The sequence below is a fragment of the Bubalus kerabau genome, chromosome 23 (genome assembly GCF_029407905.1).
Source record: "Bubalus kerabau isolate K-KA32 ecotype Philippines breed swamp buffalo chromosome 23, PCC_UOA_SB_1v2, whole genome shotgun sequence".
Lineage (NCBI taxonomy): Eukaryota > Metazoa > Chordata > Mammalia > Artiodactyla > Bovidae > Bubalus > Bubalus kerabau.
The window spans coordinates 42,195,394-42,211,343 of record NC_073646.1 but is presented as its reverse complement, the minus strand read 5'-3'; the positions used below and the strand labels follow the sequence as shown (position 1 = coordinate 42,211,343).

Below are 15,950 nucleotides of genomic sequence, written 5' to 3'. Positions count from 1 at the left end.
TGAAGGCGGGTCAGGGGCAGGCCAGCGCCTCCCGGCGGGACCACTTGCCAGGAAGAGGTGCTGGAATGTGGACACCCACGCGCAGAAGCATCGAACTGAATCCTCACCTCACACTGCGCACGAAAGTGACCTCAAAGTAGATAAAAACCTAAGCATGAGAGCCAATGCTGGCGGGAAGCATAGGCACTGGGCTTGGTCTTAGATTCTTCCACATGACACTAAAAACAAGGAACAAAAGAAAAATGTAGACAAACTGGACTTCATCAAAGTGAAAAACTTCTGTGCTTCAAAGCACACCACGAAGGAAGCAGGAAGACAACACCCAGAGCAGGAGAAAGTACTTGTAAATCACTTATCTGGTAAGAGACCTGTATCCAGAACACACGAAGAGCTCCTGCAACTCGGTAACAACAGAAACAAAACAAAACAAAACAAACTCATGTGAAAATGGGCAATGCATCTGAACCAATCCTTCTCCAAGGAAGATGCACAAACAGCCAACCAGCACATGACGACGCTCGATGCCAACATCATTAGAGATCAGGGAAACATCACTGCACCCGCCCGGCAGCTGGAACGGCAAAGGCAGTCTCCATGAGGACAGAGAAACCGAGCCCTGGGGCTGCTGGGGCAGAAAATGGTGCTTCCTCCACGGAAAACAGTTCCTCAAACAACTGGACACGGTGACCACGTGATCTGGGCTTCCCAGGTGGCTCAGTGGTAAAGAACCCGACTGCCAATGCAGGAGACACGGGTTTGACCCCTGGGTCGGGAACATGCCCTGGAGAAGCAAATGGCAACCCTCTCCAGTGTCCTTGCCTGGGCAATCCCGTGGACTGAGGAGCCTGGTGGGCTGCTGACCACAGGGCTGCAGAGTCGGACACGACTGAGCAAGTAAACCACCAGCACCAGCACCATGTGATCCAGCAAGTCTACACCCAGGGACACACCTGAGAGGCGTGAACACACACGTCCACGGAGAAACTTGTACACAAATGTTCACAGCAGCACCATCCACGTGCCCACCCACAGCACGGAGTATGACGCAGCCATGAACAGGAGCGGAGCGCTGACAGCAGCCGCGATGTGAACGATCCCTGAAAACACTGCCCAGGGACTTCCCCGGGGGCTCAGTGGTTAAGGCTCCACGCTCCCCACACAGGAGGGGCCGGTTCGACCCCCGGTCAGGGAACTAAGATCTCACATGCCCCGTGGCGGCAAAAGGGGAAAGAGAAAACACCGCACTCAGTGGGTGAAGCCAGTCACAGAAGACCACGCACACGACGCCACTGGCATGACGTGTCCAAGCAAGGACAGCTCCAGGTGCAGAGCAGAGCAGCGGCTGCTGGAGGCTGGAGGGGGCGGGGCGCGCAGGGCGACGCACAGGGTGTGCGGGGTTTCCTCCTGAGCCGATAGGAACGTTCAGAATCTGTGCAGTGATGGCTGCTCGCTACCTGTGAAAGTATGAAACCCACCAAACCGCACGCTTCACACGGGCGAGCGCTGTGGTGTGTGAATCATATCTCAATAAAGCTGTTTTTAAGAAAGAGATGAAAGAAGAGAGGGAAAACAGACAGCGGGACGCGTGCGGTTGCTCCATCTGCCCCGAGGGCCTGCTCGGCACCAGCTCCTCCTCCACACGCCTGCCCGGCCTGTGGGCGGCATGGGCCGGGTGGGCCCGGGGAGGGGGGTGGCGCTGGGCCCCGGGGTGCATGTGCTGGGCCGGCGGGCGTGGCCAGGCCGGGCCCGGGATAGGGGTTGGGGACACGGGTCCACAGCGGGGCTGACCCTGGCTGGCACGGCCCAGGGCCTCGGGCATGGACATGGCCCTGCCTGCGGGTTTCCTCGCGCCCTCACGACCCAGGGCCCCCGCAGCCCAGGAGGTCAGGGCAGAGGTCTCCAGCGCCGCCCCTGAGCGGGGCTGTCCTGGCTTCCTCTCAAACCACCTCCTGGTCACGGGCCCCTACGCAGCTGGGACTCCACCCTGAACAGCACGCTGTCCAGATGCTGGTCCTCAGGGCAGGTCTCCGCGTCTGGCTTGGCAGGGGGCAGGCTAGCCCACCCAACTCAAGCCCGTGCCGCCTGGGTCCGGCCGGACTCTCAGGGGGCTTCCCGAGGTGCCTCCGTGGGGGCCGGGCACACGAGACAAGTCTGTGACAGCGCCTCGGGGCTGGGGTCGGCAACAGGCCCTTTCACCTGCAACCTCCCCCAGGGCGCTCAGAAGTCAAGGAAATTAACTTTGCTTAGAGGAGGGGGACTGCGGCAGCTGCTCCCCCAGGAGTCTGACCTGCCTGGGGATGGAGGAGCACCACATTCCAAGGTGCCGGGGAGGACTGGCCCCTGAGGCCCAGCTGGACTGCACACAAGCTGCTACCGAGTAGGCCTCCTCCACAGGCCCGATGAAGCTGCATGGGTTAAAGGCCCACAGGACCGGGTGGCCAGGCCGAGCGAGAAGGCATCAGGGTTCAGTGCACCTGGGCTCTGCTCTACACCCCCTCCCGGAGCAAGGAGGCCCTCCCCTCCCTCTCTCCATCCCTCCTTCCTTGCACGTGGGCTGCACGGTGCCCGGGAGAGGAGGTGCTCACAGCCAGCCAGGGGCAGGGGTGCCGCCCTTCCCCCCGGGCACGTGTGGTCGGAGGCACAGGGGCCCCGTGGGACCGTGAGGGGCACCAGGAGCCGGCACCACTAAAGCAGATGGGAGGGCGTGAACAAATCTGCTGATATCTGCGACTAGATGACAGCTCTGAGGAAGAAAGGGGAGAAACGGCTGTAATCTTCTGCTAAAAATTTGTTGCCTTGTTTGATTCACAGCTGAGGAAACTGTTGAGACGCTGACGGGAATCTCAAAAGGAAAAGTTCTGAGCCTCTCTTTGATGTGTGGGTGCAATTACTGGCAAACAAAAACCTCCCCCTTAAAAAAAAAAAAATCTCACCCGTGCCCAGGAGCGGAGGCCGGTTCCCGTCCGTGACCACAGGTGGGCGCAGGGCAGGCTGCAGAGGAGCTCCAGCCCAGCTGGGGTCCTCGGGGGACCACGAGTTTCTCAGGATACAGGAGGGGTCCGCAGAGGACCGGGCCTGCCTGACAACCACGGGCCCAGGCAGCAGGGCTGGGCCTGAGCAGTGCTCCTCCCCGGGGCCCCACAGCCCGCCTGTGGCCCACAGGTCACAGGGGTCTCCTTCTCACGCTCAGATTCTGTGCAAGGTATGACGAACGGCCAGGCCCCCTGCGTCCAGGTCTTAGAGCTGGCGTCCCGAGCCCCACACACTTGCCTCGCTGCTGTCAGCGGTCAAGTTCTGCCCTGCCTGCTAGCAGCCCAGGGCATCTATCCTCCAGGGCCTCAGCTTCCATCCGAGGAAGCGGAGGGCAGTGAACTTGACCTCTAAAGGCCTTTGCAGCCTAGCGCCAGGGACACTGGGGTCGGGGGAGGGGTGAACAGACCCCAGGGCCCCTGTGGGCTGTGAAGGACCACGGTGGCTGGGGAGAGGGCCCTGCTGCGCCTGCTAAGAGAGACCCTGCTGGCGGGAGGCAGGGACGCGGGGAGAATTAAAAAGCACAGTTAAGTAACCACCGATTCTCATGCATATTTATGAATCACCCGGCCTGAAAACTGAATCAATACCTTCCCCGCTGCAGGAAGCTCAGCTCAGGGAGAAAAGGGCGGGGAGCTTCGGGGTCCCACGGAAGCTGAGGGGCAGGGCCAGCCAGACCTCAAGGACGGGGGTGCTCAGCCCTCCAGGCCCCGCCGGCCGGCACACCCGCCTCTGTGAGCCCAGGACCAGCGCCCTGCAGCTCGTGAGCTCCGTGACCTTGGGTGGGTCCCTCGGGCGCCGACCTCACGTCCGACACGCCGTGTGCGCCGGTTTCCTTTGGCGCTTGGGGGCTCATGGGATGCTGCCCAGGTCTGAAGCTGGGGACACCCGGCAGGCCCAGCCTCGAGACAGTGTGCTGGCCGAGGGTGGAGAGCCTGCGGTTCAGCTGTGGGCCACGGGACTGCAGGCCAGATCCTACAAACCCTACAGACCCCCGGCACCAAGCACCCGAGACCCTCGTAGCCACAGAGCAGGTCACGAGAGGGGTGAAGAGCGGAGGGCCTGGGCTGGAGGCAGGAGGGCAGCGGGCAGGGAGAAGACCTGCCGTCTGGGGACCAGCCTCCTGCCGCAGGCAGAGAGAAGAGGGTGCTCCCAAGCCCCTGCTGGGGGCACCACAAGCAAGGGGCCACAGGGGCGGGGCCCCAGGGGCCGAGGCCCCGCCCTCCCACGCGCTCCGTTCCCTGAGGCCCCGCCCCACACCCTCCGTTTCCCCGAGGCCCCGCCCCCCACCAGCCAGTCCCCGTGGCCCCGCCCCCACGCCCTCTGTTTTCCCCCCGCCCCGCCCCCTAGGGCTCCCTCAGGACCGGGGGCCGCTCTCCTGTGGCCGAGGCGCCCCACTAACAAGCCGGCTGTGGGGCCGCCACCCAGGGGCCGTCAGGGTCGAGGGGGCCTCAGAACACCCTCGCGTGTGCTCGCCGCTGCCCAGCCCTGGGGACCGGCCGCTGGAGCCCAGGGGTGGTACTGGGAGCGGGCCCACCAGGCCCTGACTGGCCCCAGGCCCGGTGCGAGCTGGGGCCGCCAGGTAGCCGCACACAGGATGGGCCGTGGGAGCAGCGTCACCAGGCCGGCACACGTGGAGGGCCCTTCTCACTTCATCCTCCCTGGACAGTCCTGCCAGCGCCAGGGAGCCTGGCAGGGAGTTTATCTGCCCCTGGCCACGAGGCGCCGAGCGGGCCCCGGACACACGGGTGAGCTTGCAGGCTGCCCAGTGGCTGCGATGAGTCCCCTCGGGGGCCGTGGAGCCTGGGGAGGGGCCTTCCCGTCAGCGCCACCGCTGTCCTTCTGCGGCCAGCAGCCCCTCCGCTCACATGAGACCCCCGGCGAAACGGCACAGCCCCTCGGCTGCTCTGCTGGCGTCCTGTTGCAAGAAACACGGACATCCCGGCACGGGTTCTGAGATGACCAGGCTGCTCTGAGACTCAACTTGCTCGTCTGTAAAACGGGGACCCTGCTCACCTTCCCAGGTCTGGAAAGACGAGAAAGTCAGTGGATGTGAAAAGAAAAAGTGAAAAGTGAAGTTGCTCAGTCGTGTCCGACTCTGCAAGCCCATGGACTGTAGCCTACCAGGCTCCTCAGTCCATGGAGTTTTCCAGGCAAGAGTACTGGAGTGGGTTGCCATTCCCTTCTCCAGGGGATCTTCCTGACCCAGGGATTGAACCCGGGTCTCCCACGTTGCAGGCACACGCTTTACCGTCTGCGCCGCCACCAGTGGCCGTGAGGACAGTTGTGAGCGCCCTCAGCTTTGCTGAGTGTGCCGCTGGCACCTGTGACGACCGTGGGGCAAAAGCCAGCATGACTCTTGGCAGGCATCTCTCACACCTGCTGGGTGCGGCCAGTGTGCGCTTGTCTGAGGACCCAGGCCCTTCTCGAGTCACGGGAAGACAGTGCAGGAAAGCACCAGTGCAAATCTGACCCCCCAGAAACGCAGAGCGGGGACAAGGCCCGGCCCAAGGCCGCAGTGCACGGGCGGGGAGCACTGCCTCCCATCTCAAGGAGTCCCTGTGTCTACCCCACCCAGGTGCTGGCAGAGGAATGGGTAGACAGAGAACGCAGGTGTCCAGGGGCCATCTGAGAGGGGACACCAGGTCACTTCCACGCGGCTGCAACAAGGTCCCCACCCAGTGGGTGGACACTGAGTCTGTGCCGGGCCTCGGGGGCCCAAAATGCTCAGTCCTCAGTCTCCTCAACCTGCACCAGATCCTGGCTTTTTCGGGTCCAGCAGCATGACTCCGCAAGCTCCCAGGACCTCTGACTCCAGCTGTGCTGCTGAGAGCCAAGGGCTGCCCAGGTCTTGCTGGGCAGGTGAGGACCGGTAAAAGCGAAGACAGAGGAGGCGTGCTGCAGAGGCCAGAGGCCCCGGCACATGCGGCGAGCTCCGCCTGTGGCCCCATGCTGCCCGCGCAAGATCACAGCCCCGACCCCCGGCTCCAAGCAGCAGACACAGGGTGGTCGCTGGAGCCAGCTACAGGACACCAATCGCCCGCGACCCCATGCGGAGCCCTTCAGAAGGTGACCTGCTGTGAGAGAGGCTTGTAAACAGCCTGCAGGGGAGCCACGAAAGACAACCCTCCCCGCTGGGAGGGCGGGGTGGCGGCCACTGCGGCCGAAGGCCAGCTGCGGCTCCAGGCCCTCCCAGTGCTCCCAGGCCGATCGCCCTCCCAGGCCACCCTGCAGGGAGACTCGGGGCTGCGGCGCAACAGATGCAGGAGTGCGGAGGTGCGGCAGTAACTGCATGGCAGGCTGGGTAAGCTGGCCAAGCTGCCCCCCGACTAACACGGCCTCACACTCCTGTCCGCGTGCCAGGCTGCCCCCTGAGCTACAGTCCCGTCAGGGCAGTGCACACGGCTGGGACACTGGCCACCCACCCGGGCACCCCGGGGACGCGTCTCTCGGGGGAGGGACGGGGGAAGCTGGGGAAGGAGGAGAAGGCAGACAGGACACGCCTGCGGCAGCCCCTGCCCCTCCACAGCGATGGCCCTCCAAGCCCGCTGACCGAGTGGCCCGTGTCCCCACTCGGCTGGGCGGGTGGGCAGAAGCTGGAAATCAGGCGCCTCGGCTGCCAGATCTCCCTTCACAGACAGCAAGCGGTAGCAGGCACCCTAAATCTGCCCCAAGCCACAGGAGCTTGGGTCAGGCCGGCATCTGTAGGACCAGCTGGTGAAGGGGAGGGCCTGGCTGCTCGGATGGGAAGAGGGTGGGACGACCCTGTACCCACGCCCCTCACCACGGACACGGGCTGTGCTCCCGCCAGGCCTTTGAGTTAGAACAGAAGATGTTCAGCAAAGCCAGTAAGAAAAGTTTTGGGAATTGTGATAAAATTTGCCGCCATAACCGTTTTTAAGCGTGTTGCTCGGTTTAAGTCCATCCAAGCCGCCGTGCAGTCGTCACCCCTGTCCACCCACGACCTTCCCAACCTGAGGCCGAGTCCCCATAAACTCTGGCTTCACCCCCCAGCACCGGCGCCCTCTCTCTGCTTTCTGTTTCTATGACTCTGACTCCTCCAGGGACCCCGCAGGTGGAATCACACAGTGCCTGTCCTTCTGCGCAAGCTATTCCTGGGGCAGGAGCGGGGAGAACACAGACCCTAACAGAGTCTAAGCAACATCCTCCTGGAGGAGGGCGAGACCAGGAGACCCGACCCCTAGACCCTCACGCTCTCGGTTCATGACATCCAGCAAGTTCTAAGCTGGCTGGGGGAGGGGGAGCTGGATATGCTGATTCCAAAGTTCACATAAAAGTGAACGAGAAAACCCTGATAAAGAGTCCGGTGGCAACAGGACACCCGAGCCCCAGCCTCGATCAGACCCGGGGCATTGGGTGCATGAGGGGGCTGACCTCACGCCAGTGAGGAAAAGACAGGCTTTCAGGAAGTGGTCCAGGGGTACCAGGAGGAGCCCCTCCCAAAACCATGCCTCCCACCTTATAAAAAACCCAAACCAAATCCCAAATCCGTCAGATTTAAATGTAAAAAATGAAATTGCCCCAGAAAACCAGAAGATACCATGAGAAAATTCTTTACTATCTGGACATGAGAAAGGTAAAGACATGAACAAAAACCCAGGAGCTAAAAAGGAAAAGGTTGTAAACACATCTGTAATAAAGTAAGTCTGAAAGCCCCAAACTTCTGCTTGGTTAAAAAAAACCAACAAAACAGCACCAGCAAAGAAGTGGAAAGACAGATGACGATCGGGAGAACGTCGCAGCCTGAAATGCCCTTGACACACACAGAGCTCCAAGAGACCAACAGGAGCAGGACCAGCGAGCCATTTGAAAAGTGAACCGAGGACGCTGACACACATTTACACATCCTCACTCACGCGCGATAAGGGGACAGGCAGTTCCAACCACACGGCGCACACCCACCGGACCAGGAAGCCCAGGAGCCTGGCGGCGGGGGCAGGGGGCTGGCACCCTCACGGTGCGGCCGTCGGAATGCACGCAGCGGCCGCTGGCCCTCTCTCCTGACACGCACAGGGCAGAGGTATGGGCAGAAGGACACGGGCCACAGCTAGGTCGTGACCACGTTCCTGGTAACCCGAAGGATTAACGCGTCACAGCACACGGAGGTGTGGCACGTGTGAACACTAACAGGGCGCACGCATCCCTGGAGGAAACCCCCCTGAGCATGCACTGTGACAAAAGCATCAGGAAGTGTGAAGACGGGCTCTGTGAGTTTGCAGGGGGTGGGGGTGGGCAGCGCAGACTCACATCAGGGGGAGCAAACCCACCACCTCCAAGCAGCTACATGGGAGAGGAGCCGGACGGGAGCCTGACGCGCACCTGGCCTGATGCTCGCAGCCTTGGGCATTTGCTCCCCACTCAGGGTCCGAGCAAAGGAGCCGGGACTCGGGGAGGGAAGCGTCCGCCCAGGGCCCTGGTCTGAGGATCAGGAGCTCACTCCTGGACGTGCGTCCTCCGGAGCCCACCTCCGGGGAGCCCTGCCTGCATCACCACATGTGCCCTGGAGTTCCTGTGCCCCAGAAACACTGCCTGGAGTCAGGCCAGGTCACCACACTCGGCTCAGTGCCCAGAGGAGGGGTGATGCCTGAGCTGCCCACCCGGTACCCCCCACCACAGGCAGGCAGGGCCCACAGCAGACAGCTGGCCATGGCCCTGCGGGCAGGGGAAGGCAGCTGACTGGAGGGCAGCCCGCTCTTGACACCACAGAGCTCTGGCTTGGCCAGGACAGGGGTGGGGTGGCAGGATGCGGCCAGCCCTGCGGTCCTCACACAGATGACCCAGGCTTTCAGAGCAGACAGGGGCTGCTGGCCAGGGAGGTCTGGACCTCTGCTGGGGCAGTATAGCTGGCTTGGGGCTGGGGGCGTGATAGTGTCACCTCCCACCATGCAGCAGACAGGTGGCTCTGTATGCCCAGCCGCCTCCACTCGGGGGGGGGGAACGGCACACCCGCCTCAGTGCCCGTGAGTGTTGAGTGAGAGCAGGACCAGGGCCAGGCCAGCGGTGCTCTCGGGTCAGGCCAGGGCCAGGCTGACCGGGGCCAGGCCAGCGGTGCTCCCGGGTCAGGCCAGGGCCAGGCTGACCGGGGCCAGGCCAGCGGTGCTCCCGGGTCAGGCCAGGGCCAGGCTGAGCGGGCCCAGGCCAGCGGTGCTCCCGGGTGCAGCCAAGAAGGGGCCAGTGTCACAGCCGGTGGAGGGGCCGCAGTGTGCAGAGCCACAGCCCCACCATCGCCAGGCCACACCCAGCCCTGTGCTCTGATCACCTGGCCGGCACTGAGGAACCAGACGTGCAGAGCAACATCAGCCTGCAGGGCTGGGGGTAGGGGGTCAGCTGGGCCACTAGGGATGTAGCCAACCCTGCCCAGAACAGCCTTGGGGGCTCACCCCCCCAGGCACCAGGCCCCATGGTCTGCAGGGTCCTGCCCCCGCCAGGGAGCAATGCCCAGAGGACATTTCAGAAGCACGGCAGCAGGCCATCAGGAAATAACGTGTCTAGTCGGGGACAGGACATGCTCAAGGCCCTGGTCAGCAGCAGGAGGACCCAAGGGCAAGACAGGCTCCGAGAAGCAGAGCCTGGACCTGCTGTAGGTTCAGGGCTCCCTGGCCAGTGAGAGCTGGTGAGAACTGGTGGGGGAGGGACCTCTCGTCCAAGGACTGAGCCTGGGGGTGGGGGGCAGGCAGAACCTGCAGGCGAGGGGCCAGCAGGGCTCGGGTCTGCTGCGTGGCGAGTGGGCGGGGGCTGGGGGCAGCGAGGCGTGAAGAGCAGTGAAGGCTGCAAACCCGCCCCAGCACCCCCGCCCCAGCCTCTGTATCCTGGAGCAGGAGGAGGCCAGGCTGGGGGCCGCTATGATTAAATGGGGCGGGAGCCGGGCAGTTTCTCCGCTCACAGGGAACCCGGCAATTTTCTACCCACTCCATTTCCAAAAAAGATACAGTCAGTGTAATGTCACCGGGCTGCAGTCGGGCCCCTTCCTGAGCACAACCCCCCCCAGACCGGAAGCGCGCAGGGCGGGGATGTGAGGGGACGCTCCAGCTCGAGGGGCTTCTCCCGCCCCTTCTGAGCGACAGTGGGACGGGGGCTCAAACCCCAAAGATGAATTCTGCCTAATTACGCGCGTGCTGAGGCATTTAGAGGTACAGATGTTTGCAATTTGCTTTAAAATGCGTCAAGGAAAGAGACAGGACTAACGGAAGGAAGGGGCGGACAGGTGCGTCACGGCGGCCGCAGGGGAGCGTCCCCAGCAGGGGGACACGGGCTGCTCACCGCAAAACTCTTGCAACTGCGCTGTATGCCTGAGCACGTCTGTGACCAGCAGGCTGTGTCGGCACACTGGCTCCACTCCTGGGACCCAGGGGAGCCAGAGGGCCCGAGGCCTCCCGCCCACCCGCACGAAGCTTGCTCCTCACTGGAAGCGGCCCTGTGGGGGACCAGTGGCCGCCAGGCCCAGAGCTGCCGTGCGTCTGGCCCTCGGGCTACTCCCCAGAGCGCCAGGTGGCTCGCTGCCCCGACAGCCCTGGACGTGGCCCACGATGTGGACGCCCAGGGCACCGTCGGTGGAGGTGATGCGGTCTGCAGAGCAGTGAGCTTGTGAGGCAGTGCTCCTGGCTGGAGGTCACCGTGTCCACCACAGCTGGCAGGAGGTGGGGTCAGCCGCACGTCCTGGCGAGCAGACCGGGACCAGGGCCACCACCACGGAGGGGCAGAGCCAGCAGCAGGCCCAGGGCCCACTGCTGTGGAGAGGGGCACCCAAGGGCAGGAGGGAGCTGGGGTGCCAGGTGGTGCCCCGCCCCACCAGGACCGCTGGGAATGGCCAGGTGGGCGCGGGGCGGGGGTCAGGGCAGTGGGAGTTCGACCCGCAGAGTCTGGTTCCCAGAGGACCCCGCAGCTTCAGGCCCAGACTTTCAGGTGGCCTGCTCGAGAGCAGCCTGTATCAGAACATCCCACCTTCACACAACGGCCAGTCATGTCTGGCTCCGGGGGCCTCAGTTCCGCCATCGCTAAGCAGGGCTCATCTCCCTGATGGTTGCCTACTTTAGGGACACGCACAGCTCACCCCAGACGCGGTGGGAAGAGCCGATGACCCTAGAAGCCGGGACAGGCCACACGGCACGGGAGTGGCTGGGAGCCCGCTCCGCAGCATTGCCCAGCCCTGCTGGGCACCAAGCGGGCACCAGTGGGCACACAGGCAGGCGTGCACTCAGCTCTGAGCAGTAACTGGAGCGCGTGCCTCACCAACCAGCTGTGAACTAATTACAAGAAGTTCTAACTAGTCGACTCCCTCTCTGAGCATATGTTCCCAATTAAGTCAAACTGCAGCTGATTTTAATCAATCTTCCTTGAAGCAGCCTGCCTTGAAGACTCTTCCAGGAGAGAGAGGAGGGGGGCTGCATCAGGAGCAGGCCGCAGACAGACACACGCCAGGGGCTGTGTGCCGAGTCGCCCCCGGCCTGCGTCCCCCACTCTGCCCCGGACTCGGGTCCGCAGCTCTGCAGTCACGCAGACCAGGCCTGGGACCAGCCAGGCCACCTGCAGGGCGCCTGCCTCTCCTGCGGCCTCCACGGCCCAGGGACCAAGGTCTCTGCCCTCACAATGGTGTGCCCACACATGGCCCCTGAGCCCTTGTTAACTGCTCCTGTTATCCCCCACGGGGGCTCTTCGTCCCCCATTTTATAAAGGATGTGCTGGGGGCTCAGATGGCAAAGCATGACATGCCTGAGACCACCCAGCTAAGGAGGAGGGCTCCAGCTGAGGTCTGCAGACGCGGATGCCCCAACCCACGCTGGGTCTGCCTGGGGCCCAGGAGGCTGGACGTGGTTGACATCGCGGACCCCACCCAGGACCCCATCGCCCACACCCACTGACTGACAGTGCTCACTGCCCCTCTGACCTAGTCTGACCCCCAGTACCCGCAGCGGGGCCACGGCGGCACCTCATGACTGTCGGCTTCAGCAGGACTGGCTGAGCCCCGTCCTGAGGCCCGGGAGCTGTCAGCCGTAACCTCGGGCGCGCTCGACCCAACGCGGCCGCTGACGGGCGGCCGGGGATTCACCTGCCAGCAGCCGCCCCGCGTCAGGACTGCGGCCCAATTAAAACCGAGCAAGATGACAGGTCCGGAGCGGAACACCGTCCAGCCACGGCTCCCGGCGCCGTGCTCTATCAAGGATGTCACTTCTCCCGTCTCCAGGAATCGGGAATAAAAAAGAGATTTGATTTGCCTCTAATAGGTGTCAAGACAAAAATCAATGGCCTGTCCAGAATCTGGGTAATCATAGACCTGCAGGTTTCCTGCCTGAGAACAATTTAGACAGGAGGATAAAAATGAAAAACAAAGAACACTGCAACAGTGTAAGCAGCTACGGACCTCACAGCTGCAGGCCAGCAGGACCCACCGGAGACAGACCCCGGACCACGGGACCCTCTGCGGGGCCTCTCCTCCCCCGGGAGCACGCCCACATGCCCGCCACGGGCGCCGCAGGGGCTCTGCAGCCAGCGGTCGGGAAAACAGGCTGTGAATCAACGAAGCACACGGGGCTGGAGGGGTGGGGGGGCAACAGCGCGGCCCGAGGCAGGGGGTGCCCGCCACGGGCTCGGGACCCGAGCTCTCAGCCAGCAAGGGCGTCTGGCCCGTCCACCGGGAAGTGGATGGCTATGGCGCGGTAGCCTCACGGGAGGGTGGGCGAGCCTCAGACGAACTCACCTGCAGTGTGAGCCGCTCCAGCTGCGCCTCCAGCGTCGTCTTCTCCTCCTCTAGGCGACTCCGCTCGGCTTCCAGCTCCTCAACCTTCAACCTGCAAGGAGAGCAGACCGTGACGGGAGGCCACTGCAGCATGGCCTCTGGGCAGGGAACAGGAAGGGTCACAAGACGGTTAAATAGGCACTTGTGAAAATATGACACAGAGCGCCCACAGCGAGGAAAAGCTGTGAAAACAAACAAGCAGGGGGTGGGGGAGTGCAGCACGGCATCTATGGGGGGCAGGGGGGCTCTGCTGACCGCGACTCCAGAGGGGCGGGGGGGCAGGTGGGGGGGGTGCAGGTGGAGGGGGCTCCGCTGACCGCGACTCCAGAGGGGCGGGGGGGCAGCTGGGGAGGGCTCCGCTGACCGTGACTCCAAGGGGCAGGGGGTGCAGTTGGTGGGGGCTCCGCTGACCGTGACTCCAGAGGGGCGGGGTGGGGGGGCAGGCAGCGGGGGCAGGCGTGTGGAGGGGGCTCTGCTGACCACGACTCCAGAGGGTCAGGTCGGGGGGCTTCACTGACCGCGACTCCAAGGGGCAGGGGGCACAGGTGGGGGGGGCTCCGCTGACCAAAACTCCAGAGGGACGGGTTGGGGGGCAGGTTGGGGGGGCTCTGCTGACCGCGACTCCACAGCGGCAGTGAGACCAACGGGAGTCAGGTGGAGTCAGACTGTCCTGTGCCCACTGGTCCCCCCCACACGTGGGACTGCACCCTGGCAAGGACTCAAGAATCAAGAAAAGGACCAAACTCGATGAAAAGAAAAGACACACAATGTGGGCTGTGGACGAGGCTGGGGCTGGGGGCCACCAGGACAGGGTGTAGACGCGGGCCCTCTTGCCCCAAAGGCCCAGAGGCCAAGCAAGCCCGGGGTGGAGGCAGGTATACAGGTAGGCCGCCACTTGTTGCAAGAAGGCAGCTATTTTTGTCTTCATTTTTTATAGGAACTAACGGCGCCCCACTCCAGTACTCTTGCCTGGAAAATCCCATGGACGGAGGAGCCTGGTAGGCTGCAGTCCACGGGGTTGCTGAGGGTCGGACACGACTGAGCGACTTCACTTTCACTTCTCACTTTCATGCATTGGAGAAGGAAATGGCAACCCACTCCAGTGTTCTTGCCTGGAGAATCCCAGGGACGGGGGAGCCTGGTGGGCTGCCGTCTATGGGGTCGCACAGAGTCGGACACGACTGAAGCGACTTAGCAGCAGTAGCAGCATACTGATATAGGAACTATACTGATATGCTTTTGAACTGTGGTGTTAGAGAAGACTCTTGAGAGTCCCTTGGACTGCACGGAGATCCAACCAGTCCATTCTGAAGGAGATCAGCCCTGGGATTTCTTTGGAAGGAATGATGCTAAAGCTGAAACTCCAGTACTTTGGCCCCCTCATGCGAAGAGTTGACTCAGTGGAAAAGACTCTGATGCTGGGAGGGATTGGGGGCAGGAGGAGAAGGGGACGACAGAGGATGAGATGGCTGGATGGCATCACCGACTCGATGGATGTGAGTCTGAGTGAATTCTGGGAGTTGGTGATGGACAGGGAGGCCTGGCGTGCTGCGATTCATGTGGTCACAGAGAGTTGGACACGGCTGAGCGACTGAACTGAACTGATACTGATATAGTTTAAAATAAACAAGTGCCTGGGGGCTTCCCTGTTGGCTCAGTGGTGAAGACGCCGTCTGCCAACGCAGGAGACGTGGGTTCAATCCCTGATCTGGGAGGATCCCACAGGTGGGGGAGCACAGAAGCCCGTGCGTCCACAGCTCCGGAGCCTGTGCTCCAGGGCCCGCGTGTGGCAGCTACTGAGCCCGCGCTCCACAGAGCCCACGCGGGAGAGGCCGCGGCAATGACGGGCCGTGCGCGTGATGACAGAGAAACCCCGCTCGTCACAACTAGGGGAGAGCCAGTGTGCAGTGGTGATACCCAGCGTGGCCAAAAATAAATAAATAAAATGAAAAATAAAAAAGCACCCAGGAAGCAGAGCCCAGTGCTGACACGGGGCGAGGGACGGAGCCTCTCCCACCAGCTGGAATGGAGGACTCATGCTCCGTGGGTAATTCAGGAAGGTCGACTCGGGAGTGGGAGGGTTATTTTCTTCAGAGAGAAGTGCTCCAGAATGGCCTCACAAATCAACAAAAGTGAGACTGGAAGGGACCAAACTCTTTCCAAGAAGCCTAACTGCACCTCTGAACAAAACACCAAGATTATAGGGACACAGAAGCGCTCAGAACCCAGCAAGCTGACAGACATGGCCTGCTGCCCGGTCAAAGGTTACCAGGCATTGAAAGAACCAGGAAGACACGACCCACAATGAGGAGCACAGCCAAGAACCGCACAGGCATTAAATCAGCATCCCTGGACATGAAAAGTTATTAAAAGCTCCAGGAGTAAAGGCACGTTCCACTGGGTGGGAGCCGCAGTGTCCGAGATGAAGAACACTGGATGGGATTCATGATGGATGAGACTCTGCAGGACAAAAGTTTCATGCACTTGAAGACAGGGTGATAAAAACTACCAGGGTGGCAGACAGAGAGGAAAATCAATCTTTAAAACCAGGGAAAGCAGTATGAGCGATGGGGCAGCTTCATGAAGCAGGATTTATGGGTAACTGGAGTCCCTGCGGGTGGTGGGGGCAGAAAAATACTGCAGGAGGGTCCACATGTGATCCAAGTATAAAGACACAGACTCAAGAAGCCGCACAGACCCGAGCATGAGAAAGACAGGAAAAGAGCCCAGTGCATGGAACAACATGGGCGCTTAAAACCAGTGCTGATGAGGAGACCCTGCAAGCAGCCACAGGGAGGAAACGCCGCCCACAGAGAAGCACAGCAGATTTCTCGGCAGAGAAACACGAGTGAGAAAGAGGAGAAAAATCTATCAAACACTGGAAGAAATGAAAAATGTCAACCTAGCATTCTATTCCCAGTGAAAATATCTTTCAAAAAGAGAAAGCAAAATAAAGATGTTCTCAGACACACAGAAGCAGAGGGCTTATCCAGGCGGACTGCCCTACAGGGACGTGATAGGAAAGCCTCCAGGTGGAGGGGAGTGAGTCCAGAGGGGAGAGGACCCACACCGGGCCGGAGCAATGATGGGGGTCTTAACCACACAGGCGCAAACATGGCTTCATGCTATTGAAATATTGAAAAAGTATCTAAATTACTATTTTAAA

General features: G+C 61.9%; 1 protein-coding gene across 1 annotated transcript in view; it reads right to left on the bottom strand.

Moving 5' to 3' along the window:
* MAD1L1 (mitotic arrest deficient 1 like 1) overlaps positions 1-15,950 on the bottom strand; it is a 244,884-nt gene that overhangs the window by 47,510 nt on the left and 181,424 nt on the right. Inside the window, exon 15 of the mRNA XM_055562250.1 lies at positions 12,746-12,836. Coding sequence (XP_055418225.1) covers positions 12,746-12,836 — 91 coding nt within the window. The remainder of the gene's footprint in view (positions 1-12,745; positions 12,837-15,950) is intronic.